Source organism: Vespa velutina, chromosome 4, assembly GCF_912470025.1.
Source record: "Vespa velutina chromosome 4, iVesVel2.1, whole genome shotgun sequence".
Lineage (NCBI taxonomy): Eukaryota > Metazoa > Arthropoda > Insecta > Hymenoptera > Vespidae > Vespa > Vespa velutina.
Window position 1 is genome coordinate 2,087,424 of NC_062191.1, and position 23,727 is coordinate 2,111,150.

At 35.4% G+C, this 23,727-nt stretch overlaps 3 protein-coding genes across 8 annotated transcripts in view; 2 read left to right on the forward strand and 1 right to left on the reverse strand.

Annotated features, from left to right (window-relative positions):
- Positions 1–18,465, forward strand: part of LOC124948298 (protein-L-histidine N-pros-methyltransferase) — a 33,831-nt gene extending 15,366 nt beyond the window's left edge. Inside the window, exons 3-8 of one of the 5 annotated variants that reach the window (XM_047491725.1) lie at positions 11,739–11,951; positions 12,437–12,827; positions 12,935–13,073; positions 16,225–16,366; positions 17,062–17,163; positions 17,975–18,465. In XM_047491725.1, the coding sequence (XP_047347681.1) occupies positions 11,739–11,951; positions 12,437–12,827; positions 12,935–13,018 (688 nt within the window). In that variant the 3' untranslated portion in view covers positions 13,019–13,073; positions 16,225–16,366; positions 17,062–17,163; positions 17,975–18,465. Of the gene's footprint in view, positions 1–11,738; positions 11,952–12,436; positions 12,828–12,934; positions 13,074–16,224; positions 16,367–16,614; positions 17,805–17,974 lie in introns of those variants that run through there. The other 4 variants (XM_047491722.1, XM_047491721.1, XM_047491720.1 and 1 more) reach the window with 4 other exon arrangements.
- On the reverse strand, positions 13,079–19,207 carry LOC124948297. The gene is made up of 7 exons (XM_047491719.1): positions 18,902–19,207; positions 17,818–18,060; positions 17,288–17,666; positions 16,807–17,197; positions 16,597–16,719; positions 16,165–16,297; positions 13,079–16,079 (listed from the first exon to the last, which is right to left on the reverse strand). The coding sequence occupies exons 2-7, from the start codon at positions 18,057–18,059 to the stop codon at positions 16,031–16,033; spliced, it is 1,317 nt and encodes a 438-aa protein (XP_047347675.1). The 5' UTR covers position 18,060; positions 18,902–19,207; the 3' UTR covers positions 13,079–16,030.
- Positions 19,208–19,676: 469 nt separating this feature from the next.
- On the forward strand, positions 19,677–22,575 carry LOC124948299 (Golgi to ER traffic protein 4 homolog). Of its 2 annotated transcripts, XM_047491727.1 has the most exons (7): positions 19,677–20,067; positions 20,151–20,229; positions 20,615–20,849; positions 20,935–21,073; positions 21,186–21,326; positions 21,451–21,706; positions 21,776–22,575. In XM_047491727.1, exons 1-6 carry the CDS (start codon positions 19,955–19,957, stop codon positions 21,698–21,700), a joined length of 957 nt encoding a protein of 318 aa, XP_047347683.1. In that variant the 5' UTR covers positions 19,677–19,954; the 3' UTR covers positions 21,701–21,706; positions 21,776–22,575. The 2 variants fall into 2 exon arrangements, with proteins under 2 accessions (XP_047347683.1, XP_047347682.1); XM_047491726.1 differs by having other exon boundaries at positions 21,451–22,575.
- The last annotated feature ends 1,152 nt before the right edge of the window (positions 22,576–23,727 follow it).

Genomic DNA, 23,727 nt, shown 5'->3' on the forward strand with positions numbered 1-23,727 from the left:
CATGTTATTTCGATATATATCCTTAGGCTAGTGCAAAAGCAAGACCTACCAAAGGTAGGATCGTTTGCGAGGTGATGAAAGGGGGCCTTCCCTTCTCTCCAGTTAATTAATAACCACGGAGATACGATCTCCGCCTATCTCACTGTCCGTATAGTCTCGACAAGCTGGTGGCAAAGGCCCTGCCATGCCCGTTCCCTTTCCCCCCTCGCCTCACCGACCGTAGTGGAGAACCTTCTCTATCTCATTCTCTCTTTCTCTCTCTCTCTCTCTCTCTTTTTCTCTTTCTCTCTCTTTCTTCTCTCTTTCCATCTCACCTGGCGAGGTGGTCCGCCAAGAGGAGGCAAAGAGAGAAAGAGAGAGAGAGAGAGAGAAAACAGGGGAGAGAAAGAGCCACGGTTATTGATGGCCAGCTTTGTTTGCCCTCGAACCGTTTATTAAAATCCAACGCGGGTGATTAACCTCTTCTCGAGGCGCGTCGTCCTGCCAGCTACCATGCGAAACACCTCCGCAGCCGCCTCGTCCGTTTATTAAAATCCACCGTGGCTATGGTGGTTCTGGCTACTAGGCGGGTACGGGATCGTTCGTTCCTTCGTTAATCGTTTGGATCGAAGGAACGTCTAAATCCTTTCTAAATCTTGATCTTACTAATTCGAATACTTACTTATGTCTAATTCTTATCTTCTTCCAGAAAAAAAAAAAATAAAAAGAAAAAATAAAAAAAAAAGGAAAGATAAAGAAAAAAAAGAGAATAAAAAAGAAAAGAAAGATGAAGAAAAGACAAGATCTCTTGAGAGAGAGAGAGAGAGAGAGAGAGAGAGAGAGAGAGAGAGAGAGAGAGAGAGAGAGAGGAAGAGATAGGATACTTTTCCGTGACAAAAGTTAAAAGTAACAGTCAGAACTAAGAAAGATAATTCACGGTGAAAATCTACGACGACTGAGTCACCTGGATGACGTTCGCATGACGTTACTACGCGCTCCTGCTGAGAGTATTAATTACGTTCTCTCCGTGGTTGATCCTGCAGCTTCTCTTCTCAGCTTCATTCTCTCTCTCTCTTTCTCACGTGACTCCTGGCTACGAAGACCGCGGGCTCTCGCAAATTAATCATAATTAGCGGCGAGATGTCCTCCATCAAAGTGCTGCTTCTTCTTCTTCTTCTTCTTCTTCTTCTTCTTCTTTCTCTCTTGGAAAAAAGAAAAAAAAAAGTAAAACGAGTAGGACGAATTAACATAGAATGATGAAAAGAGAGAAACAGAGAGATAGATAGATAGATAGATAGATAGATAGATAGAAAGAGAGAGAGAGAGAGAGAGAGAGAGAGAAGATCGATTGGTCGAATACATATGTATATACATATCTACCTAGCTACCTAGCTACCTACCTACCTACCTACCTACCTTCCTACCTTATACATCCTTTCCAAATCCACGAAAATTTCACTTCGTAATTTTCGACGCTTCAAAAGGCAGATGAGATTGCTTTTGGTTTCTTCCATTCTCTGTGATTTCTGCAGGTACTCCAATGTCAATTAACATCGATCGAAACGGCAATACCATCATCCTCCAAACCGTAGGCCAACGTCGTTATTACAGCTAATTGCCCAGCGGAAATCTAAAACTCCTCCCTCCGGTAGGAGTCTCTTCCTTCGAGGAATCCTTATTTTACACTCTCCGTCTGATCGGTATCTCGATGCAAATTTGGTTGTTAAAGGTATCGTTTGGTTCAGAGAAACCTCAGTAATTACTAGCTGTCTGTCTACTACTGCAATAATCGTCGAGTCGTCCTTTGCTTTTGTAATTTCTCGAGTCTTTTCTAAGGATCGATCGAAGTGAATCAACTTCTTTTTTTTATTACGCTTTCTCTCTCTCTCTCTCTTCTGTTTTAATTTCTTCTTCTTTTCCTTTTTCTTTTTTCTCTTTTTTTTCTTTTTTTTTTTTCTTTTTTTTTTTTTTTTTTCTTTAGACTTTTTCTATTTTTCGTATAGAATAAAAATCAAACGACGATATAATAGAAATAAAAAGGTAGTATCACGTTTTAATAATAAATGGTTATATGCATGTCGTCTAGTATCGTCGTGTAGTATAAATGAAGAATTGAAAAATTTGAAAAGAGACGTAAAAGTGACACGTTCCCGTTGAAGTCAAATCAACGAAGAGAAAAAGAGAAAGAGAAAGAGATAGGGAAAGAGAAAGATGGAGATTCTGCAGAGGTTCGCAAGAGCAGACGGGATGGCTCGATGGCCAGTTTTTGTCTCGATCTCCGGCGTTGCAGGGAGGATGAGATAAAAGAGGCGGAGGTGGAGATGGAGGAAGAGAAGGAGGAGAAGGTGGAAGAGAAAGAAGAGGAGAAAGAGACAGAAGAGAGGATGCCGAAGTGGCTTGAAGGCACTCGGATGAAGAGAGGAGAGTCCGTTTAGTCCCGCACGCCACCTGTTACCTCCCTGTCTCTTCACCGCTGAAGCTCCCTTTTTAAACTCCGAAGCGAAGGGTGACAGGAATCTTAGCTTTGTCCTTAATATCTCCGCCGAATGCATACTGCATACGAATGCGATCCCATCCTTTCGAGGGCCTTGATTCGAGCCCTTATTTGCCCTATTCCTGTGGAATCCAGCTTTAAACTTTTTTCTTAACTCTTTCGCTTTTCTTCTCCTCCTCCTCCTCCTCCTCCTACTCCTCCTACTCCTCCTCTTTCTCTTCCACCTCTTTCCCTTCTTCTTCCTCTTCTTCTTCTTCTTCATCTTCTTCTTCTTCTTCTTCTTCTTCTTCTTCTTCCTCTTCTTCTTCTTCTTCCTCTTTCTCCATTTCCTCCTCCTTCTGAACTTCACCGACCAAAGTGTTTTCTTTTCTCTTTTTCAAGTTGACGAATGACGCGTCCCCTATTCCCTCCCCCCCCCATCCACCCTCTTTTTTGCGCAGAATCAATGATCGCAAAACATTAGATAGATCATCATTTCTATTTCTCGATTTTCTCATGATTATTATGACGAATCGTTGCCGAACCTCCTAACGCGCAGCATCTTAGGAACGTTTCTTTTACTGTAGGTGCAGTTCATTGAACGTGTCTCATCGTCATGACAATCCGGATATGGACATAACGTCGTCGTCCTCGTCGTCCTCGTCCTCGTCGTCCTCGTCGTCGTCGTCGTCGTCGTCGTCGTCGTTATCGTTGTCGTTGCCGTTGTCGTTGTCTCGGGCTATACGGAAAGAGGTAAATACGATTTTAATGAGCGAACAGGAGAGCCACGTGTAATTTTGTATCGCGTGGGAATCGGGCTATACCTTTTTTCGTTAAACACGAATAGCTCATTTTCCGGAAGCAACGTCGGGAACAAATGTTGGCGGGAAAAGATTACGCCGATTATCTCTGACGAGCCTGACCGAGGGTTAGAGCTCTTACAACTTATCGTCGAATAAGTCGATGATTTAGACACTATGATGATAGACCATCTGTCCCCCACTGTGACAGAATATGGGAACCTGAGATGAAATCAATAAGTGGAAAGAAACAAACAAAAAGTATTAATAAATAAATATAAATAATAAAATAAATTTAGAAAAGGGGAGGGGGGAAAGAAAGAAATCGATGGACTCCCTGGTCCCCCTCCCCTTCTTCAATAATTACCACAACTTTTTACAGCCTACGATCACTTGTATATAATTTTATTACGTCGAATAAACAGGAATATAATTAAATATCCACGAATAATGATCAATAACGAAAAATTAATATATTAATATTTAATATTTAATAGAAATATATTTTCACTTAGAAATATATTTATTTGAAATTTGTAATCCAAATGAGAAAATATAAATGAAGAATATTGTCGTCCTTGTCATTCGAAAGGTTTCTTCGATCTCTCTCTCTCTTTCTCTTTGTCTGTCTGTCTATCTGTTTGTCTGTCTGTCTGTTTGTTTGTCTGTCTGTCTGTCTGTCTCTATCTGTCTTTCTTTCTCTCTCTTTCACTATCCCTCACAGCATCCTCCGATTGGTCCGTCGAGACAGCCGTTAGTTCGTTGGTCAGTAATTATCATTAGCGCGTTTGCGCGGCGAGGGTCGGCCGTTGGTGTTTTCTTCCGATTGGCAACCCTCTCCGTAATTAATCGAGAAGCGCAGGCGCGGCTCCTCGCACCCTCGAAGGAAAACGTATCGGCACCGCCTCACCTCTCTTTCTCTCTCTCTCTCTTCCTCTCTCTTTCTGTCTCTTTCTGTCTGTCTCATACCAGTTCTAACCCTCTCAGACACGAGAAAGAGAAGAAAATTCTTCTCTGTCTTTATCTCCCTTTAGAAAGTTCCTTCTCTTGTGGTTGGAGCATCGACGCCCCAATCATTAATTAAAAGCCAGTGGGTGGCGTTTCCTCAAAAGGGAGAGAGAGAGGGAGAGAGAGAGAGAGAGAGAGAGAGAGAGAGAGAGAGAGAGAGAGAGAAAGAGAGAGATAAGGATAAAGGAGTTTGCGCCGTGCTAATTGCTCATTAACCCTTTTAGAATCGTGCAACGCCCAGGGAGTGGCCAAACTCGTCTGACAGTATTTTAACTTGAAGGAAAAAGGGGGCGTTTACAATTTCATCGAATTATTTCTATTTGACCGTACTTATACATCATTCTCGTTTAAGATAGATAAAAAATTGAATTAATTAACAAATAGATAATTATTGATGAAGATAATTGAGACTCGTCTTGTTGATGTTATTATTGTTGTTGTTGCTTTTTTCTTTTTTCCTTTCTTTTTGGTAGAAATTATTGCGATTGCGTCATTAATTTTAAAAGATTTTTTCTTTTTTTTCTTTTCTTTTTTTTCTTTTCTTTCTCTTTTTTTTTTTTTTTTTTTTTTTTTTTTTTTCGATGAGACATATGAAATATTACGTTGTTGATTATGAAGGGTAGTATTTTTCGTTATTACCCTATTACGACTAACACGCAAAGTGTATATTATATTTTTAACTGAAAACGTCCCTTTACTTTGACAAAGTGAAATGTCACCGGATGTCAAAGACACCCTCCCTTTGTGTTGTACGTTAATTAGACGTTCGTTTCGAGCTCTCCTTTCTAGTTTCTAAAAGGGCTGAATTAAGGATCATTTAGTATTTTCATTTTTACAAAACATATATATATATATATATATGTATATCGATCGATCATCCAGACGCAACCCTGAACGTATCAAAGGTAGAAATACATCGACGTGATCCTCGCAAACGCGATCGAAGAGTCCTTTAGCGTTCACATAAAAACTGGACACGACTTCTATCCTTCTCCCTCTTTCCCCGTTCGTCTATAGACGCGTCCACCTTAACAAATACCCCTCTTGACTCCAACGATTCCATGGTTGCTCGCGTCGGCTACCATCTTTCTTTCATTGATATCCAATTTTTTATTGAATTTTTTTTTTTTTTTTTTCGAATATCGTCGATTAAAAGGAAAAGAAAAATGAAAAATTGAAAGAAAGAAGAGTAAAGAGGACAGAGGTGTTCGCGTAGATGAAAAATAAAAGAGAAATATGATTAGGTTAAATTCTTTGCCAGGTACGTCGGTAATGTTATCGGGAAAAAAAAAAATAAATAAATAAAAAAGAAAAAAGGAAAGAAAAAAACAAAGGAAGAAAGAAAGAAAGAAAAGAAGAAGAAAGTTTATCATTGACGATAATTCGAAAACTTTTATAATCCTCGAAATTATTCTCGCTTGTGGTAGAATAAAATTATGTGAGTTAGAGAGAGAGAGAGAGAGAGAGAGAGAGAGAGAGAGAGAGAGAGAGAGAGTGAAGGAAAAGTCAACTAAGTTTTTTGTCGCTTAATAAAGACTCGCAGACGTCATTGCGTTTTCTCTGAAGTGTCTCTTCTAAAAGTAAAAAGGCCACGTTTTATTCCGAGATGGTTGGATCTTGTTGAACGACGAGGACCGACCACCACACGACGCCCATAGTTTCTTCCTTTACGTTCCTTTACGACTCTCGACGGTGGGTTTCCCGAGCGTCGCGCTCGAATCACAGTGTTTAAAGTGGTCTAAAATTCAGAAACGTTCTTACAAACGTACCATTGGGATTTGGGCGATGTGAAGGTACTATTTTTTTTATGATGGCAACAACTATAATAAAAAAAAAAAAAAAAAAAAAAAAAAAAAAAAAATGAGAGAAAAAAAGGAAAGAGAAAGAAGAAAAAGGAAAGAAAAGAAAGAAAACAAAATTATGGAGAGAGCAAAAATTGCAAAGAAAAATTGACAATGAATTTTTATATATATATATATATTATTTATATATATATACACAGATACATACAGACACGAACACGCTCATACATCTATGTAATTAAAAGATATGGGGGAAAAAATAAAAAAAAAACGAAAAAAAAAGAAAAAAGAATGAAAATGTCTCTTTCTTTTTTACAAAATAAAAAAAAAAAAAAAAGAAAAACGAGAAATAAAAAAAAAAAGTAAGTATGAAGAGCTGCTAGAGAGATTAGAATACACGGCTCGAATCCCGCACGAAGAAGCGAGCTCGACACGACGAAGAATTTTACGATCCTACTTAATTCCATTTACCTCGCGCTCCTTTTATCGATCGATCGACGATCGTAAAATCCGATGCAGCGTCGTTGGGATCGGCTTTGGAATACTGCGGAGGATCTCGAAAGGAACAAGTGAGATAGAAAGAGAGAGAGAGAGAGAGAGAGAGATAGAAAAAAAATAACTAAGTAATAGTAATAGTAATAGTAATAGTAATAGTAACGTAGTACTAGTAATAGTACTAGTAGTTTCTCGCAAGTCGAGCCGAGAAATTAAAAGACGTAGAAGAAAAGAAACGAGTAGGTCGGTGAATCGAGTAGAGAGAGAGAGAGAGAGAGGGGTTGCTTTCCACAAGGACAAAACGAAAGCGATGTGTGAGCATGGCCAGTATACTGTAAGAGAGGGTTGGAAACGACGGGGATGGCTGTGAACGAAGAGAGGAGAGGAGAGAAAAGAAGAGAAGAAAAAGGAAAGAGGATAGAAAAGAAAACGAAGGAGAAGAAGAAGAAGAAAAGTGTGCACGTATGCGTGTGTTCCCGAAAGACTCGCATAACGATCCCGTTTAAGAATCCTCCCCTCTTTCTCTCTCTCTTTCTCTCTCCCTCTTTCTCTTGCTTACTGGTCGGCTATTCTCGCAAAGCCGAGCGAAATAACGGGCGAGCACACCCACCCCTCGACCATTCCTCCCTCCCTCCCACCCTCACTCAATCCTCCTCCTCCTCTCCCTCTCCCTTCCCCTCACCCCTTAAGCCCTCTCCTTTCCTTCCTCCTCCTCCTCCTCCTCCATCGTCGAAGAAGAGCATTTGCAAAACTCTGCCGGGTATAATAATAATTATTGTCCGTGAGCGAGTCCGGGCTCCCCCTCCCCCTACCGTCTCTCGCTCGTCTCCCTTTCTCTCCTCGTCCCTCTCTTTCTCTCTCTCTCTCTCTCTCTTTCTTTCTCCTCCGTCCAGCTCGACTCGGAGGGTCATCCTCCTACTCCGATCTCCGTCGATGGCGTGGCCTCCCCTCCAAATCTCGCGTACCGGGGTGGTCCATGGTCCACGCCTACCAGCGCAGCATCCCTAGCACAGGGTGACGTGCCTTTCCTCTTATACTCCTCTCCTCTCCTCTTTCTCCTTCTCACACCCCCTCCGACAAGTAAAGGTGAGGAGGAGGTTATAACTACGTCGAAAGAGAGAAAGAGTGAGAGAGAGAGAGAGAGAGAGAGAGAGAGAGAGAAAGAGAGAGAAAGATAGAAGGATCGAAGAGAGGACTAACGAGACACCGTCGTCGTTCTCTCCCTCTTTTTCTCCCTCCTCTTACTCCTTCAGAAGACTCGCGAACTCTCGCGAAAACGACCGAGGACGACCGATTTCCCTTCTTCTTCTCCCTCTTCTCCCTCCTTTTCTCCCTCTGTCTTTGTATCTCTCTCTCTCTCTCTCTCTCTCTCTCTCTCTCACGCTTACGCTCACGCTGACTCCTTTCTTCCTTCTTCCCTTCCATTCGTCGAACGAACAAGCACATATCTCTCGTTGTTGCGCGTGCGAAGCGAGGAGAGCAACGTCGATCGTGTAATAGCACGAAGGGGTGAGAGACTCGACGAGCCAGCCGTCGACTCTCCGTCGTTTCTGCTACTTGGACGGTGAAGGGTAGTATACCTCTCTTTCTTTTCTTTTTTTTTTTTTATTTTTCTCTTTTTTTTTTCAACATTTCCTTCCTTCCTTCCTTCCTTCCTTCCTTCCTTCCTTCCTTCCTTCCTTCCTTCCTTCCTTCCTTTTCTTTCTTACTTTCTTACTTTCTCTCTTTTTCTCTTTCTTTCTTTCTTTCTTTTTCTTCTTTCTTACTCACTTACTTACTTACTTACTTACTTACTTACTTACTTACTTACTTCCGTTGGATTCCACAAAATTCCGTTTACCAGTCAGTTGATAGCCTTTACCGTAGAACTTGTCCAACTTGCTTTATCGTTCACCATCTTGACCTTTGACTCGAACGCACGACACGCCGTCTTTTATTTACCAAAGGAATCGAAACAATAATGTTCTCTCTCTCTCTCTCTCTCTCTCTCTCTCTCTCTCTCTATTTATCTATCTATCTATCTATCTATCTATCTATCTATCTATCTTATCATTATGTCTTTGAAAATTCGTAATTTTCAATATTATCTTAAAAATATGTTCTCTTTCATCCTTCACGAAGTGTCGTTAATCAGATTCTTAGATATATATATATATATATATATATATATATATATATATATATATATATATAATTCCAATTGAAATTGTTGTAATGGTTTCAGATATACTAAAAAAAAAAAAAGAAAAAAGAAAAGAAAGAAGAAAAAGGATAAGAAAGAAAAATAAGATTGAATAAACATTTAATAAATAGGTACATACATAAAAGTACGACGAAGAAGAAATATCAAAGCGTCATTAATCCTAACTCACAAGCGATACTTTTTGCGTTTACCTCTTTCTCTCTCTCTCTCTCTCTCTCTCTCTCTCTCTCTCTCTCTCTCTCTCTCTCTCTCTCTCTCTCTCTCTCTCACGCTAACATCCTTACGTTCTTCTCTGTATCGCTATAAGTTATCGGCGCACGTGGAGCTCTCATGTATGTAGGTACGTTTCCGCGCGTCTTTCGACGAATACGTTCGATTCGAAGGGAGAAGGGCTGTTGGGACCATAGGAAGAAGGGAACAAGGGGAGAAATCCGAAAGAGCAGAGATGAAGAAGAAGACGGAGAAAGAAAGAGAGAGAGAGAGAGAGAGAGAGAACATGAGAGAAAAACAAGAACAAGAAGAAGAAGAGAGAATGAGAGAGAGAGAGAGAGAGAGAGAGAGAACAGCAGCACGGATCGAAGCCGAACGAACGAACGAAGGATTTGCAAACAATAGACCTGGAGCAGAGTGGATTCTTTAGATGGCGGTTTCGATACGCATCGCATTTACATATTATTGCTATTATTAGGTAAACGATCCTCCGAGCGCCTCTTTAACACTACGCGTTCGCTCGCTTACCCCCTCGAGGGTATTTTACGAGCGGCCAGCGTAGAGACCCCCGATAAAAGGCAAGAAGACACATTGAAACCGAAACTTTCCCTCCCTTCCTCCCTCTCTTTCTCTCTCTCTCTCTCTCTCTCTCTCTCTCTTCTTCGACCGATCGTAGGTGGACTCTGATGTAAATGATTCGACAACGACTAACATTCTTATCGATACATCTTCGATCATATATTCCATTGAGATCGATCTTACGCAAGTATACGATGATTTTTCACGAGGATCATGATCGAAATGCTTCAACGTTCTTCTATCCATTTGATAGTATTTCAATGATTTTTATGAACTTTTGAGATAATGGCGAATATAACATTAACATTTCCAACCCTTTAACCCTCGTTTTTTTCTTCTTTTTTTATTTTTTTTTTTTTCCTTTTTACTTTTTTTTCTTTCTTTTTTTTTTTTTTTTTTTTTTTCTTTTTTTTTTTTTTTTTTTTTCTTTTTTTTTTTTTTCATAATAGAAAATCTCTAATGGAGGAAAATGAAATAATGAAATAATTTTCTTTCGAAATCGCTTAATATATATAATATATATAATATATATTTATATATATATATATATATATATATATATATATATATGTATATATATATGTGTATATATATGAGCAACCAACATAACGTTAATCAAATTCTCTTTGAATCCGAAAAGATCCGAACGGTCGGCTATAAATCCAAGGATGTTCAGGGGGAGAAGGAAGGGGGAAGGGGGAGGGGGAGGATGGTTGAGTTCTCTCTAGACCGCACGACGCCAGGACCGAAATTAAGGGCGCTTCTTTGGTCGGCCGCCCGTTACTTTTCTCTTCGTCTTTTCTCGGACAGGCCAAAGAGAACGAGCAAGGTGGACTAAAGTGGTCCGACGAGAACACGTTCCTGAGGGTAAATAAAAGGAACTGTTTTTGTGTGCATCCGTGTGTATATATGCGCGTATCCGTGTATGTTCTTCCTCGAATTATCTGATGTTGACTAAATAAAAAAATAATTAAAAAAAAAATACATATATATATATATATATATATATACATATACATATATGTGTGTCTGTGTATGTTTGTATATATAGAAAATCTAAACATATTTAGAATGTTCAATGTAATACTCGAAGGAATTAGAGGAATAATTTTTTTTTTTTTTTTTTTTTTTTTAATATAAAGAATATGATTTTTGATATGTATAGAAAATGATTTTTACGATGGAACAACGTCGTTAAAGATTTCAACGTGATCTGATTTATAATCCAGCGTCATATGTTTCTTGGATATATTTTCTTTTCTTTTTCTTTTTCATTTTCATTGTCTTTCGGAAATATACAAATCCTTCGTTCAAATATTCCAATGGATTGGATCTTAAAAACGAATCACAATTTACGCGTAAGAGTTCTCGCATCTATTTCTTCCTTTCGATACGCTCCCTCCTCATCTCTTTCGCGTTGTCTTCCTCGTCGTCGGTGGTGGTTATAAGGCGTTGCTGGCACGACGTTACGAGCAAAACGAAGAATGTAAAGGACGGAAGAGAAGAAAGAGAGAGAGAGAGACAGAGAGAGAGAGAGAGAGAGAGAGAGAGAGAGAGAGAGAAGAACCATGAGGTAAGGGAGAAAGATAGAGAAGGTTCGAGGATGCTACGAACAATGCGGCAAGTAGGGTCCCCGAGTGCTTTCCTCAGCCAGGACTCTTCTTTTTTCTCTCTCTCTCTCTCTCTCTCTCTGTCTCTTTTTCTTTTTTTTTTTGTCTTATTTTTATTTATTATTCAATGGGGGCCAGGAGGTGCTCGTTAATCGATGCCACCGGTCCAGTCGAGCGCGCGGGGAGAATGGAAGATGGGGGCTGAAAGAAGAGCAAATCGAAAAGAAGTATCGGTGAAAGAGAGAAGAATCCTGGACCACCATTGCCTTATTTATAACGTTAAGGGTAACCAAACGTACGATGATCAAAATTCTGCGTTCCTCGTAACAGGCATTGATCGATTTCCTTCGTGAACTTAGTTCGCACGAGTATCTATCAAAAACATTCTTAGGATATTTCAAAATATATCTGTGGATCTTGAAAATGCTTAATATCATCATTGATTCCATACATATATTTATATATGTATGGAATGTGTAAGAAACGAGGGAGAAGAGAGAGAGAGAGAGAGAGAGAGAGAGAGAGAGAGAGAGAGAGAGAAAAGAGATATGCTAAGTTTTTATTTGTTTTATATTACAGATTATTAGGTCGAGGTTCAATGCATGTCTTCTCCAGCGAGCAATTCGAAAAATTGATGGAAGCTAGTGGATTCAAAGGTCCTTGGAATTCACTGGTTGATTTGGGAGCTGGCGATGGTGCTACCACCGCACACGTGGCTCATCTATTCGATAGAGTATACGCTACAGATATTTCGCCGCCTATGAGATGGGCATTGTCCAAACGAAAATTCACGTATGTAGAAAGATGATTGATTAACTTTCTTTTTTACTTTTTTTGTTTGTTTGTTTTTTTTTTTTTTTTCTGTTGTTTTCCTTTTTTTTCCGTACGATAGATACATATCATTATTTTTCTATGTAGATTGAAGATATCTACAGAGAGAGTATAGAAAACAGAGTTTATTACATCGAATTGATTGAAGTAGAAGTTTACGATACTTTTATATCCTCGCGTCTGAGGACGTAACAGTTCCCGATGGTTACTCGAATTTTAAGTGAGCGAGCGAAGGGTGCGATGTACTCGTATAACATTTTATAGACATTCGTACGCCCTTTCCCAAAACGATTTTCAGTCGCGACCAAATCCTATTGGTGATATTTTCTTCCTCCACCCTCCCCCTCCCCCTCCTCTTCCTCCTCCTCCTCCTCTTCCTCCCCAACTTCAGACACGAAAATCATTCTCATATGAGATTTCAAAGATAAAGAAAATATTTTCTGCAGAGTATTGGACGTCGATAAATGGCACGAGGAAGCTGGTCCTTTCGACGTGATACTTTGCTTGAATTTGCTTGATCGTTGCGATCGTCCAAACAGTTTGTTAAGACAATTCAGAAGGTCCTTGACGGCAGGAGGTCGACTGGTGGTAGCCCTGGTATTACCCTTCAGTCCATACGTCGAAGTAGGTGAGAGAGGTGATCACAAACCGTCGGAGTATCTGCCAGTTAAAGGAAACGGACTGGAAGGTCAGATTGCTGGCCTAGTCGACAGAGTCTTCGCACCGTTGGGTCTAAGATGTTTAGCATGGAGCAAGCTACCTTATCTATGTGAGGGCGACCTGGGTCAGGCTTATTACTTTCTCGACGACGTCATCTTCGTCCTGGAGGCAGTACCAGTTAGTAAAAAAACAAAACAAAACAAAACAAAACAAAAACAAATCCTGCGAATTGTTGATAACGAATAGTCGTTAGAAACCGACTGATCGAAGAAGAACACTTTTAGGATACGGTGTTGTACAACGAATACGAGGATTACGTTAAGGAGATGGCACAAGATGAAACGAGGATTGGCCTAACCGTAGTATGACCGGGAACGTACAAAGAGGAAATATCAATCTATGGATCTGGATAACTTTATAAAGGCGAGTCACACTTGTAAAAACTTTAATAATCGCAGTAGTTATGGAATAGAATAATGCGAGAGTACAGAGGAGCAATACTGGCAAGCGACAACGAGAGCTTAGTGTGCAGACACAGGCGAGATAGCGTTTGGTGCACGATATCGTTGATCGTGTCCTCCGGGGCTTGGTAATACCGGATCGACTGACAACGGTGCGCAATTTACAATCATCTTACTGTCAAAGTTAGAGTGTGCGTTGTAACGTGTATGCGAATTACGGTATCGATAAAACGACGCGATAGAGAAGAACAATACGCTTTTTCGGATAGGTATATATATATATATATATGTATATATATCACTGAGGAACCTAATACACATTGAGATTTATATAGGTCGTTTCAATGTTCTAGATTTCGATTGAACGATTACTCAGATATATATATATATATATACATATATATATATATATACCTTACGGATGCTCCTTTCCTTCCTCTTTTTTCCCTTTTTCTTTCTTCCTTTTTTTTTTGTTCTCAATTTGGTATAGTTGCGAAGACTTAGTCATGGATATGCTTAATTATGTCGATAATCTTCGACAGCAAGACAAACGGTCACGAAGTTTGCGTGTTTGTTCCTTTTTTTTTTCTTCTCCTTCTTTTTCTTTTTTTGTCGTTTTCTTTCTTCTTTTTTGTATTTTTTTATTTCTTTATTAATTTTTTTATTTTTTTATTTTTTTTGATTATATATATATATATATATACATATATATATATATATATATACTTCTTTTTTTCTTTTTTATTCAATTTTTTCATCATTTTTCTTTTATAATAATTACTACGAGAGAAATGAGTCCATCTATTTTTAATCCGGAAATACATGATAAGTGGGATCGACGCTACGCAATTCGTCGTCGTTGTTTGTTCAGCATTTCGTATTTTAAACTAGCGCAGCTTGATATTGATGAAAGTATAAACAATGTAAATAAACAGCGTGATCGGCACGATATTAGTAGCTGCAAATGCAGAAGACACATTCGTGTGAACGTAATTAGAGGAAAAAAAAAAAAAAAAAGAAAAAAAAACATTAGTATTTCGATAGTTATAATATATAGATACGCGTCCATATAAAATTTTGCTATTTTATAGCCAAAGTTATTAACGCTCATCGACCACGCACACGCTTAAACAAATCTTTCATCACACTCACTCCACTTGTCGTCACAGATATATATATATATATATATAATCGTGTGTATACACATTTATAATATTTAATATTAAATATTAATAAGAAAGAGAAGGAAACATTTCACCATCGTCGTAGAAATGCGTTTATAACGATGAAATTTCGAACTATTACTTTCCCTCACTCCCACTCTCTCTCTCTCTCTCTCTCTCTCTCTCTCTCTCTCACATACACACACACACACACATTCTCTTTCTCTCTCTCTCTCTCTTTTTTTTATTTTTTTTTTATTTTTTTTTTTATTTTTTTTTTTTATCAACAACGAAATCTAATGAAAAATATTATTTGATGAAAGGAGCTAATTTTTTTTTTTTTTTTTTTTTATAAATTACATTGTGGTATCGATCGACAGAGGTAAAAAAGTTCCTAATCAATATTCCATATACATGATAAAAAATGATGATTTAACGTCGACGCCAACCACAATTTTAAAGACACAACTAGAATTTATTTTCCTTCGATGTTATCGTATAATAACGAAATAATTTATCATTCAACAAATATTTATCGGTTTCGTTTGTTCTTTTTTCTTTTCTTTTCTTTCTTTCTTTTTTTTTTTTTTTTTTTTTTTTTTAATCAAGTCTAATGCGTGCAACGCACATGTCACACGTTTTTTTTTTATTTCTTTTTTTTTTCTTTTTTTATTTTTTTTTTTTTTTTTTTTTTTTTTTTTTTTTTTTTTTTTACCTATGGAACTTATATATATATGTCTCGCGTTATTACCTATAATTCCTCTTATACATAGATTGTAGACATTTATAATTAATAAAACTAGAAATAACAACAATATATATGTTTTTCTTTATAAATCTACAAATAAATATTAAAACAAATGCACCTTTCGAGAGAAAGCAAAGATGCGTATTTAGTTAATAATCATGAACGTTGAACTCTCGATCAGATCTCTCTTTTTCATTTTTATATAACATAAATAATAAATTCTTTTCTCTTTCTCTCCTCCCTCTCTCTCTCTCTCTCTCTCTCACACACATTCTCTCTCTCTCTCTCTCTCTCTCTCTCTCTCTTTCTTACTAAGTTTAACAAACGTACAAAATGTAAATAATACAATGAGTATTTATGGAATCACAATTCCTTCTTTGTGCTTTAAAGCTTCCAATGCATCATCGTGTTTGTAATCTTTGTCCGATCGTACGAATTCTAAAATCTTAAATTTACAAAAAGATCAATTAATGTCTATATCCTTGCACCGATTACATAATTATAAATCCATAAATGTATAGATAATAATGATAATACATATATGTAGAACATTTTTTTTTTTTAGAAAACTGTAATATATTTTTAATCAGGTAATCATTGGAACACAAGTGGCGAGTTATTAAAATAATTCTACAATATCAACTATAAATAGACGTGAACATAACCGATTCGATTTTATATAAGCTCCATAGGTAAAATTTTTAAACGTAAAATCAAATGATAATAACAATATAACGCTAAACCTGAATTTCTAATTTAACGCCGTGAGTGATTTCTCATTTCTACATATAAATTTCTTTGCTACCCACGTTTATCACAGTCCACGCATGACTCGTTTTGTCTCTTAGTATTTGAAAGTCCTAAATGCCAACAACTTTGAGCAATCCTTTTTGGGTTGTTTATAATAAATTAAACAACCCATTATCATTATACACTTTCTGACTAGAACACCATAGAGCGCAAAGACGAAACATTGGTCTTATAATATTTAAGCTAAAACTGTTTAATCTAGTCTAGCTTGCGCTGTTCGCATAATTCTTCTAATCCACCAGCTTTTCTATAGAAAACAAAATATATAACATTCATAATGTTCTTTAAATATATTTAATCTTGTATTAATTATATTTTATATTCATACTTACAATGCCGGAAGATAAGGAGTGCTGGTATGATCTAACCGATGTTTATCTTCATTTTTCCAGCTCACAATTGGTATAATAGGTGGTGGTATAATACTTCTCAGAGATTGTACAAGCTGTATCGTATCGACCAAAGCTGCGCCCGATTAATAATACCAATTAATCAATGCAACGATAAACAACACAATGAAAGAACAAAAAATATGTAAGCAAAAGTTATAAAATAAATTAATCGATATTAGTGGCCGTTAATACTTTTTTTTCGTGGGGGGGGGGGGGGGGAGAGAGGATTTCAAAAATCTACTATAATATATTTAATCGTATCTAATAATAATAATAATAATATTGAACTAATATGTGCCACAAATAATAAATATAAAAAAAGAAAAAATATATATATATATACATGGAATTAAAAAAGAGTGTGATTATTACTTTTTTGTAATGCTTCAGATTGTTTTCCATATGGTTTGCACATTGCAGGACGTATACAAGCCTTCATCCTGGCCGTGTTTTTTATAACTTCTGTATAAGCTCTAATTATCTTTTCTTGTCCAACTAAATCAAATATCATAAATGTTAGTAAGTAAAACATCCACTTACTCTAATATAAAAACGATATGTTTTTAATAATTTCCAATTTACCTTCCAAGTTAGAAGAACCCGAACGTGAACCCTTTTCATTTTCTAACGACCAAGCACCATTATGTAAAGCTAACAGATCTTTATTTGCATTGCTTAAACTTTGAAGATTACCTAGCCCAAGTCCACTAAGGCTGTCCAAATTATCCAGATTTGTTCGTAAAAATTCTGTTAATTTGTGATCTGATATAGGAATATTAGATATTAGTGATTCATAATGCTGTTTATTGGTTGATACTTTTTTTTCTTGAGACACAGGCCGATGTGGAATATTTAAAGATGGACGGCTCGGTGGACGTTGTATATTCATTTGGTTCCCACCACCTCTCATTTCTGACATGTCTGCACCGGTCCCAATGGGTAAGTGTGTATTAGGATTAGCACCGCTTAATGCCTATTATGAAAAATAATAAAATATATATTAGACAATTTACAAATTGCTGATCATGGTCTTAAAATAAGATAGAGAAAATTATATCCTTACTGGTTGAAAATCTGTATTATGTGGAAAACCTGTACGTAAGAGGGATGTTGTAGCTTCATTTTCTTGAATATACGTAGGTGCCATATGGCCCATCTTTTGCATCTCGAATTGATTCTTGTACCGACAAGCTGGATTTGGACAATTTTGTACAACCTCAATGATAAATTCCTTCTCCATTCCAAAATATTCTCGTCCAATTGTATAAGATTCCATAACGGCCCTAACTGTTCCCTCGAGTCCCAAATGTATACCCTGTGGCCCAGTTATGTGTTTCATCATCACAGCATTGGCAAAATGTTCATAAGGTAATATTATTTTCCCATTTTCTCTCAAAACCAATCTTCCTTGTGAATCCACTGCCATTCTAGATGCCATCATTCTGTATATACATTACAAATAATATTAAAGATCAATGGTCTCACGTTGATCGAACAAGAAATATAGAAAATTATATTGATGTATCAAAAAAAAAAAAACAAACAAAACAAAACAAAAGGAAAGAAAAAAAAGAAATATATATTTATCCTTACTGTAAGTACGCAGCACTTGGTATTATAGATCCATCCTTATATTCGGCTATACATTGTAACAATTCAATGCTAGGATTCCAACTTTTAGTTTGCAAATATGCTTGAATTAACATATATGTTTTCTCTGTTACATATCCTGCACTGCTTGGGTTACCAGGGTATCCAGAACCTCCACCCGGTGGACCCATCTCTGTTTGCATACCTTTGGCGACAATATTTTTCATAGTTTCTGCCAAGTCCATTCTATATACAAAATAAATTCAATATAAGAGGTCATGATATAATTAAGAGAAACTATAAGATTAATGTGTTTAATCCAATTCTTGAATATTCTTGCATGCATACTTTTGTATAAGATGATCAAAGTAAGAAAAATTGTATGAGGGCAGAAAAAAGGACAAAAGCAAAAAAAAAAAGGAAAAAAAAAGGGGAGAAAAAAACACAAAAAATGAAAAAAAAAAACAAAAGAAAAAGAGAGCAAGAGAGAAAAGAAAAAGATAAGGAAAAACAAAAAGCAAAGAATATATCAAAAGTGCTTCAGATAAATTTATATATATATCTCTGAATAAAAATCCTACAAATCATTATGACAGTAAAATTCGTGGAAAGACAAAGTGGATTGTTCTAGTAAAGAAAAAAAAAAAAAAAGAAAGAAAGAAAGAAAGAAAGAAAGAAGGAAGGAAAGAAAGAAGGAAGGAAAGAAGGAAAGAAAGAAAGAAAGAAAAAAAAAAGGGGGGAAATAGTGGGTGGTTCATAGTGAAGAGGGATCACGCATTCTTCAAAGTGAGCCAGCCGCACGTGCAACAGGGCGCATCAGGGCTCTTCAAGATTCTTGCTACAATCGCTTATACTATCCGTCGTACGAGGTAGTTAGTATATACATTCTAGTCATCGATATATCGGCAAGTGTGGCGATCGTTATCGAAAACTTGAATGGTCTTACGTATTCGGCCATTGTTATCGCCAGAGCAGCGTGCCAAGCAGGGTGCGGAGGCAACGAAACGATAAAAAAACATTTGTACGAGCCACCGCCCCCCTTTAAGAAAAGCGGGAGGGGAATGAACGAAGTTTTCTCAGGACTCACCCCGCACCGGGCAGCCAACTCCTTTCACTCGCACTATCGACAGATAGGTGCCAACGGCGACAACACCCGTTCGCCCCCTAATCGTTCCTATTCGACATGTTACCGCGATTAATTAATCCCCGTTCGTATTTGCAAATAACATAAATCGCGATAATTATTTCCGCGAGTATAGTTTCGCCGGTTTACCGCGAGAGGCGCTTCCACCGCATTGCTCCCTACACGCGACTACCTCTCCTCCCTCCACGTTACCACCTTCACTCATTCCATACTTACTTTTCGTCCCCCCCTTCTTCCCACTCAACCTCTCTCCTACCACCAATCTCTTTCTCTCGCCCACTCTCGGCCTAGCTACTAGAAAACGTACTCATTGTTGCGCGTCGACCAGCGCGGACGCCGCTCACCGGGATAGGAAACGCGACGACGCTTTGCGCATTTATCAATATTACTTTATCTTTTGTTACTCATATACTATATATATATATATATATGACAGTTTATACATACGCGCTATGTATGGACCGCTTTTAGCAATAGTGCGCAACGCGTAACTCCTTCCCACCACTTTGGTTTTTTTTCTCTCCTTTTTTTTCTTTTTTTTTTCCTTTTTTTTTTTTTTTTTTTTTTTTTTTACCCATCCGCCGTAACGTTAGAAACGTTAATATATATATATATATATATATAACGTAGTAGTTTTACGTATCGTTAATTAATGTTTATCAACGAATTATTATCATATCATTTATCATCATTAACGAGCATCATGATTTGTCGTTTATTTAATAAAAGATTATGATCGGTACTTATATTTATTCAAATATCATGGTTAAACGATCGATTTGATTGGTTAATTTTATAACATGATACGATCTATCGGACGATGGTCAAAATGATTAAGATTATAATTTGTATTTTATAACGTTATGCTAGATTTGTATTTTGATATACTTGTAAATTCGTTGACCGCATTATTAATCGAATAGCAATGGTACCAATCGCAAAAATAATATCGTGATTGCCAATTGGTAAATAAAAACATCCCTATCAAGCATAAACATGGCCTCGCGGTATAATCACGGTGTTCAGCGAGTTTTAGCAAAATTAGAAGCATCTATAAATTCAGAAAATTATTATGAAGCTCATCAAATGTACAGAACTTTATATTTCAGGTGAGTCTTTTAGATCGTTTGTTTGCACGATTTCTACCATGATTTTCGTAAAATCATCATGATCACCTAACCTTTTTGTCTAGATATCTCGGACAGAAGAAGTATGCAGAATTATTGGAATTATTGTACAATGGATCTTTACTTTTGTTACAGCACGAACAGGTATATTAAAAATCGAAAATATTTTAAACGTAATAAAAGAATTATTAAAAATGTTTCTTCGATAAAATGAACGTATTAGATTTTTCGTATGCCTGTAAAAGGTCGACATTTCTAATTATAGACTTTATTTAAACTGTATTGACATAAACATTATGATATTTTATATAAAATTTCAAAAGAATTTTACTTCCATTTATATATTGTTTTCTACGACTTTTGCTTATTTAATATCAATGAGAAAAAATCAATTCTAGGAACATTCCATAGTAAAAATATATTTGAGCATTTGAGCTATTGAATATTTTATAAATGTCGTTTGTGTTAATAGTTATTGCAGAAAGTGTCATTTGAACTTCCATTATATATTACAATTATATTTTTGCAGCATGTTAGCGGAGCCGACTTAGGAATTTTATTAGTAAACGTTTTAATACAATCAGAGTTACAACCATCATCGGAATATTTCGAAAAGATAACACATCTGTTTAGTTTAATGAGCCCGTTCTCTCCCGAAAGAGAATCATTTGTACAGTCGGCTCTTCGATGGAGTACAAAAGGTACAAATCATAAAACTGGAGATCCTGAATTACATCAAAGAATGGCACAAGTATTTTGGAGAGGTAAAAGAAAATACATTATAGAATCGTCTCATCCATCAATTAACGTATGTCGATTAAACAACACATTTAAATTTCACATTTTTAGAGAAAAATTATTTAATGGCTAAACAACATTTCATACATAGTAAAGATGGTTCTGGATGTGCCGCAATGTTAGTAGAATTACATGAACAACGTGGATATTCAAATGAGATAGACCTTTTTATAGCCCAAGCAGTTTTGCAGTATGTATTCAAAGTTGTTTTTGATATAAGATTTTTTTTTTTTTTTTTTTTTTTTTTTTCATAACACATTATTACTACAAAATATTAATTTTATTTGTTTTATATCTTACAGATATCTTTGTTTACAAAATAAGAAAACTGCACAGGAAGTATTTAATTCTTATACTTCTCGACATCCAAAAATAAATAGCGGTCCACCGTATCTTCTTCCTTTATTGAACTTTCTATTCTTCTTATTAAAAACAATTGATAGGTTAGTACGTTAAAAGTATATAAAAGAAATTTAAATAATAATAATAATAATAATAATAATAATAATAATAATAATAATTTTGAAATCCCCCTTTTACATTAAAATTTTAATATTATCTTTCCAGCGGTAAATTAGGAGTTTTTACAGTTCTTTGCGATCAATATCAGATATCCTTGAACAGAGATCCTTGTTATCGTCAATATTTAGATAAAATAGGCCAGTTGTTCTTCAATGTTCCACCACCACGTCCTCGTAATACTGGATTATTTGGATCACTTTTGCAATCATTTTTTAATGGTTTAGAAGAAGAGGATTCAGACGATGAACAGCGAAATATAGCATCGACGTCGCACGCGACACAAGAACTTGACTGATTAAAGGTTAGACAACACTGGGCAGTGTGATACAAGTAGTAAATACTGAATCTTTTTTTTATTCCTTCGTCCCAGATATTTTCAGCTCCTGTATCTCCTCCATCTCATATGCCTGCAATCGTAAAATTTTAAAAGAAGTGATGCAGTATAGATTTCAGGAAACATTAGATGCAGAAGCCTTAGGTATGAAAGTATGTGGGGGAAGAATATCGAAAGGATTTTTAAAAATATTTGTGGCATGTATATACTGAATTCAAAATAGCCCCCAAAATAATCTGTTTTACATACTAATATTCCAGTTTTAAAGCAGTTTTAAAAGGACAATGATTAAATATACACGTGATTATGAAATATTAATTATCTAGTTACACAAAATAAATTTGCATTAGCTGTAATGAATTCAGCAGATATAGGCTAATAAAAAAAACCGAGTAAAAGAAGCTCGATAATGAATATACCATTAACAATAATGTCCTATTTATCATACATATAATCACTAAAGCATGTATTTGCGCGTAATTGTTAGATCAAAGATTTATTTTATATAAGCTACATCGCAAGACAAATAAACCTGACGTAATCGTAACATTGTAACTTCCGACATAAGATTCTTAATGCATTCGCTCGTATAAATATTGAGTGTAAATTGTAATTTGTAGTTGCAAGCAATATACTTATTTATTTTAATCTGCCATTACACAAAAAAAAAAAAATGGAACTTTTACAATTAACACTAATCTAATGTGTTGCATCGTAAGTTAAGGAAAAAACAAAAAAAAAACAAAAAAAAAACAAAAAAAAGAAGAAAAAAATAACAACAATAAAAAAGAAAAGAAATAAAATGGTCGTGAACAATGAAATGATAATATTAAAAATAATTATAACATATTGGTATAAAAAAAATTAAACGAAAACAAATAATGCTTAATTAAAATCTTAGATTTGTAATAAATACACTCGTATATGTTATTATATAAATATGTGTATATATACAAAATATTCGGTTATTGGAAAAAAAAACAATGAATTTATTTCTTGTAATTTGTGGGTGTAATCATTGAAATATACATATATGTTTCTTTTAATTTCATGAATGAGTACGTTGTATCTTTATCAGAAAATAAAAAAGAAAAAAAATTTGTTAATATAATTGTAAGTATATTTTATATAGAAAATATTTTTGCAATATTTAGAGTATCGATTGATAATTATTAAAGAAAAAAAAAAAAAAAAAAAAAAACAAGGAAAAAAAAGAAAAACAATCAAACAAAATCATGTTTTTGAATAACAATAGCAAAATTATTTTTAAATTTTAAATATTCTTCGTTATTTATGATTTTAATTAAAAAAAAAAAAAAAAAAAAAAAAAAAAAAAAGAAAAAAGCTAATGTTACATCCAGGAATATATAATAAATTAAAATATTTAATATTAGGAAATTCTAACATAATTATCACATAACTGGCAGAAAGAAATAATGTACAAATATATAAAATTATGTTTAAGATCCGCTAAAATTAACTCAAATCATTTAATCGTTATTTTAAGAAATTACAATTTAAAAAAAAATTAAATATATTTAATAACAGCAAAATTTTATAAAATGAAGACACAAATTAATCGGCATAAATGACTTTAACCAGTTCCTGTATTCCTACTTTATTTTCAAACTAATTATAATTTGTCCAATATGATTGTTAATATCTGTAAAGAAGTCATTCATATCATGCTCTATAAAACAAAAATAAACTGCAGATGTTATGTGTATAAATTGAATGTGAACTTTATTATGAATGTATCGTTTATAGGCTTCATACCATAAATAAAATAATTAATGATTGAAACCATTTTAGCGCGGTAACGAATTTATATATAGATATAAATAAATGCATATAATATAAAGATAAATTTAGATAATTATTAGTATGTACAATTTATAGTAGGAATTATCAGAGAACTCCAAAAAAAGAAAAAAAAAAAAAAAAAAAAGAAAAAAAAAGAACTACAAATTAATATTTCGTAGGTACTT